Raw genomic sequence first — 3,828 nt, 5'->3', positions numbered from 1 at the left:
ATGACTTTTACAAAAAGTTAGAGCGGCCCTTGGCCAAAAGTTGTGTAAATCTACACAAGTTGGGGAGTCCCCAAGGAGTGCATCATGCAAGTCTATATGTAAAAAGAAGGATAATGCTTGAATAGAAGCATTGTATAAAGGGGTGAATAGAGAAAAATTTAAGTGCGCACGCTTCATGGATGACTAGCTTCGGTGGCTTCTTTAATTAAAACAACACGATGAGAAGAATCATCAAACGTGCAAGCATGTATGGAGTTATAAAACATAAGAGAAAATTTGTACAAGAGGAGCAGCAAAAATAAATTAGCTGGCCAAGACCTTACACTTGATGACATCGTCGGAGAGGAAGAATCCCGGCATTACCATAAGGGTGACGACGAGGTGGGACGAGTCCACCACGTGGCGGTGGTCCGTTGGCAGGACTTCCATGAAGCGGGAGTCGAAGGGCGAGTCGTTGGCCACTCGGAAGATGCCAGGTGGCGCGGGTCTGACGTGGAAGGCGAAGGCGAGGTGGTGGAGGAGCCAGACGCCGCGGGCGGCCGCGAGGAAGGTGTGCGCCAGCTCGTCCGGCCAGAGTCTGCCAACGCAGCCGACGGCCCTGCCCACGGAGCGCATCTTGTGGGCGCAGAAGAGGTCGAAGGCGGGGTTGTAGAGGGGCGAGGCCCGCGTCAGCAGCTGGGTGCAGGTGAGCTTGGCGAGCTTGAGGAAAGACTGGTAGAAGGCCATGGCTCGCTGCGTGGGATCTAAAACCTTGTGCGTGCCGCTCTTGTCGAACCCCACGTTCTCAAAGTGCTCGTAAAATGCCATGTTAATCACAGCCTCCAGGTGGTAGCGCAAGCCCCTACTACTTAATGACCCCCCCTTTACCTTCAAATTCTCGTTATTATCTCTAATCATGAGCAATATCCGTGCCAAATTATCATAATTGCCTTTGCTCTTTGCATCATTTGCTTCTGCCAATTTCTCTAAGCTCACCTTGCTGTCTTGTATGTGCTGCAGCAGGACCCTACACAGTTGCTTCACCCCCACCCTTGCCTCTGCCACTGCATTGAAAAACTCACTCTTGGTGGGGTGCATGTAGCCATAGCTTATCCCTCTCACCACCCTCTCATCACCCCCAATTAATCCTTCCTCCGATCCCCCCCCATCTTGATAATTATCGTCATCATCATCATGATCTTGCTCTTGCATTGTGTGCACATCCAACAGTTGGCTTTTGAAGTCCATGCAGTAGCGCTCCACCTGAGCTAGCTTCGTGCCCATGGATTCCATAGCCAGCCTCAGCTCTAGCATCTCAGCCATGGCAGCATCCCTCTTTGTGTTGGCTTGCAGCACCTTGAGCTCCATGAGATCCATCGCCATAGCCATCTCCAGCTCCTTCTCAGCCTCGGCATTGATCAAGCTAGAACACACATGACTACTACTACTACTTTGACGCTCCTTCAAATTAGAGCTTGCACTTTGATCCTTGCTTGCAGTCGTCAAGGCCGGGCTCGCATTATTGCTCTTCTTCTTTCCCCTTGAAAACCACCCCTTGAAAGGATTTGACTTATCTTTTGCTCCCCCACCACTTGACTGATCTCTCTTCATGTCGATAAAATCTCTTGAATCTGTTAGCGGCACCACCACCGTGTGACCCCCCGCTACTGGCCTGCACTTGTCATACCACACGCCTCCATAGTTGTCATGAGCCTTCACCCTGCCATCACTAGTGCCCTCCATGCTCTCATTAGGCTTAATTCTCCGAGAATTAGCGAAAACCTTGCGAGAATCAGCGGCTTCCACGGCAGTTAACTCACTGAAGGCCTTCTTCCGGGCAGATTCCTCACTCACAAACTCAGACAGCGCCTTCTGCCGGCTAGTATAATCTGACACTACCTTCTCCCCACCATCCTTAATCTTAAGCTTCACGTGGTGATTAGAGCCCTTAATCGATGCGCCCCCTTCTGATCTGATTGGATGAATGGACGTAATCCACTGAGAAGGGCGAGGTTGATCGAGGCTGTTTAGCGATCCTTTTTGCAAATTAAGACTGTGATAGCCGTGGTTATCTGCTCCTCTTGAAGGCAAATTAAGGCTCGCGTGCAAAGAAGCAATTCTTGACGACTTGCTAATCTCAGAGAAACTCCTCTTATTATCATGATCAAGGATGTAATTAAGGCGCTCTTCTCGAAGAGACTCACAGTTATCGACCGAGCTGCGTCGGTTGGAAACTGCCTCCTTGCTGAGCAGAAGCTGATCCTCGTGGGACTACATAAAAACGCAAAGCATATAAGAGAAATTAGCATAATCAAGCAAAGAATTAAAGAGTTAATCAAGCGCACCGGTAGTGAGTAAGGACATACCGGCATGAAGACAGGGTACTCGTGAGCGGGCCGGATTGCGCAGTCTGCCGTGGATGACGCTGGAGAGAGGGGGGCCTCACGAGAATAATTGCTCTTCTTAGGCTTTCCGCGTTCAATTTTAGCGGCATGATTATCCCTAATCCGGTTGTTAATCAGGCCCTTAATATGGTCAGCGCTGTGGTTAAGGCCGGTGAGAACAGCGGAGTGCAAAGCTCGGAGCTCTGCTGCTTGAGCCTGGGCAGCTTGCAAGGTGGAATTCTCTGCAGCGAGCGAGTGATAATCGGCATGGTTACTTGTATAATGGTCTGTCTGACGAGCTAATTGATGCATAATGAGCCGCCGCCTAGTGGGCAGAGGAGGCGGGGGAGGCTGAGAGGAGGCAACAGGGCTGGAAGGAGACATGGTAAAATATGCATGCATTCGATGCTACGCAAATTTCATTATTTCCTAACCTTAGAGAACGCTAAAGACCCAGAATAAGGGCAATTAGAGTATGGCCAGAGCAACCGACTGGCGAATATTAGGGCAAGACATACCAAAAATGAATCTACAAGGTCACTAATCTCTACCTAATTCCGGCTCATGTAGCCGTGACTACAAGCAAAGCTGAAAAAGGGATGCATATAGGTAGCGTCTAAGAGTGGAAAAGCTTGCAGTTCTCACTGCAAAAGGAGATATCAAGTGTAGGTATGTCTCTGTGTCATGGTAGGCGAAGAAGTCTATGGATGGATTGGTGGTAGGGGAAGAAGTCTATGGATGGATTAGAGAAAAGTGGGCGATGGATAACCACCTAATATCAATATCAAAGGGACCCTACAAAAAAAAAAGTGGTGCAGTGCCCTGTCTGTTGTTGCGTTTGTGATCATGACATGAAACGAGATCAACCACTATGTCTGCGTTTTTTCACTGTGCAAAATGTATTTTGTGATCATCTCACCACTGATGAAGAGAAGTGAGACCCAAGATATTGACGGTGACCCTCCTCCTTGTTTCCAAATTAGCGGCCCTTTACTCCTCCTAACCAACCCCAACCCAAGTTGTTAAGCACCTTTAATGTGATTCCTCGGACGACCTGACCGCCACGTATCGGTCGCTCCCCTAGGTTCTTCCCGTCTCCCCTGGCCCACCACCCCGCACGTTCTGCAACGTGGCATATTTCTTGCCACCGTGGGCGCTCAAATCCCGGGCTTGGAATCGGAGAGAAACGATGTTGTTCCAATTTCTATATTAGTTTCTTTCTCTTCTGCATTTCAAGGGACCCCCCCTCTCAAACATTTGACCTACTCCAATCCCCATTACAAGTCCATCTTTCAAAGATTCCCTCACCAAATTGTCCCCCCCAAAAAAACAAACAAGATCATATATGGACTTTCATTTTTCGCCAAGACATCAAACACATTACCTCTCTAGTTAATCATCTCAATTACCAATCCAAATCAATGGAAAAAAAATGCGGCTTTACATTATATTTTTACCCACAAAA

The 3,828-nt window shown here is 48.6% G+C and overlaps 1 protein-coding gene across 1 annotated transcript; it reads right to left on the bottom strand.

Moving 5' to 3' along the window:
- Positions 1 to 225: 225 nt before the first annotated feature.
- On the bottom strand, positions 226 to 3,109 carry LOC147630870 (uncharacterized). The gene is made up of 2 exons (XM_086809247.1): positions 2,346 to 3,109; positions 226 to 2,250 (listed from the first exon to the last, which is right to left on the bottom strand). The coding sequence occupies exons 1-2, from the start codon at positions 2,763 to 2,765 to the stop codon at positions 304 to 306; spliced, it is 2,367 nt and encodes a 788-aa protein (XP_086665373.1). The 5' UTR covers positions 2,766 to 3,109; the 3' UTR covers positions 226 to 303.
- Positions 3,110 to 3,828: the final 719 nt, after the last annotated feature.

This window comes from Cibotium barometz, chromosome 15 (genome assembly GCF_041138505.1).
Source record: "Cibotium barometz isolate CiBa-2024 chromosome 15, ASM4113850v1, whole genome shotgun sequence".
NCBI lineage: Eukaryota > Viridiplantae > Streptophyta > Polypodiopsida > Cyatheales > Cibotiaceae > Cibotium > Cibotium barometz.
The sequence above is the reverse complement of the archived record's forward strand: the minus strand, read 5'-3'. Positions and strand labels throughout refer to the sequence as shown.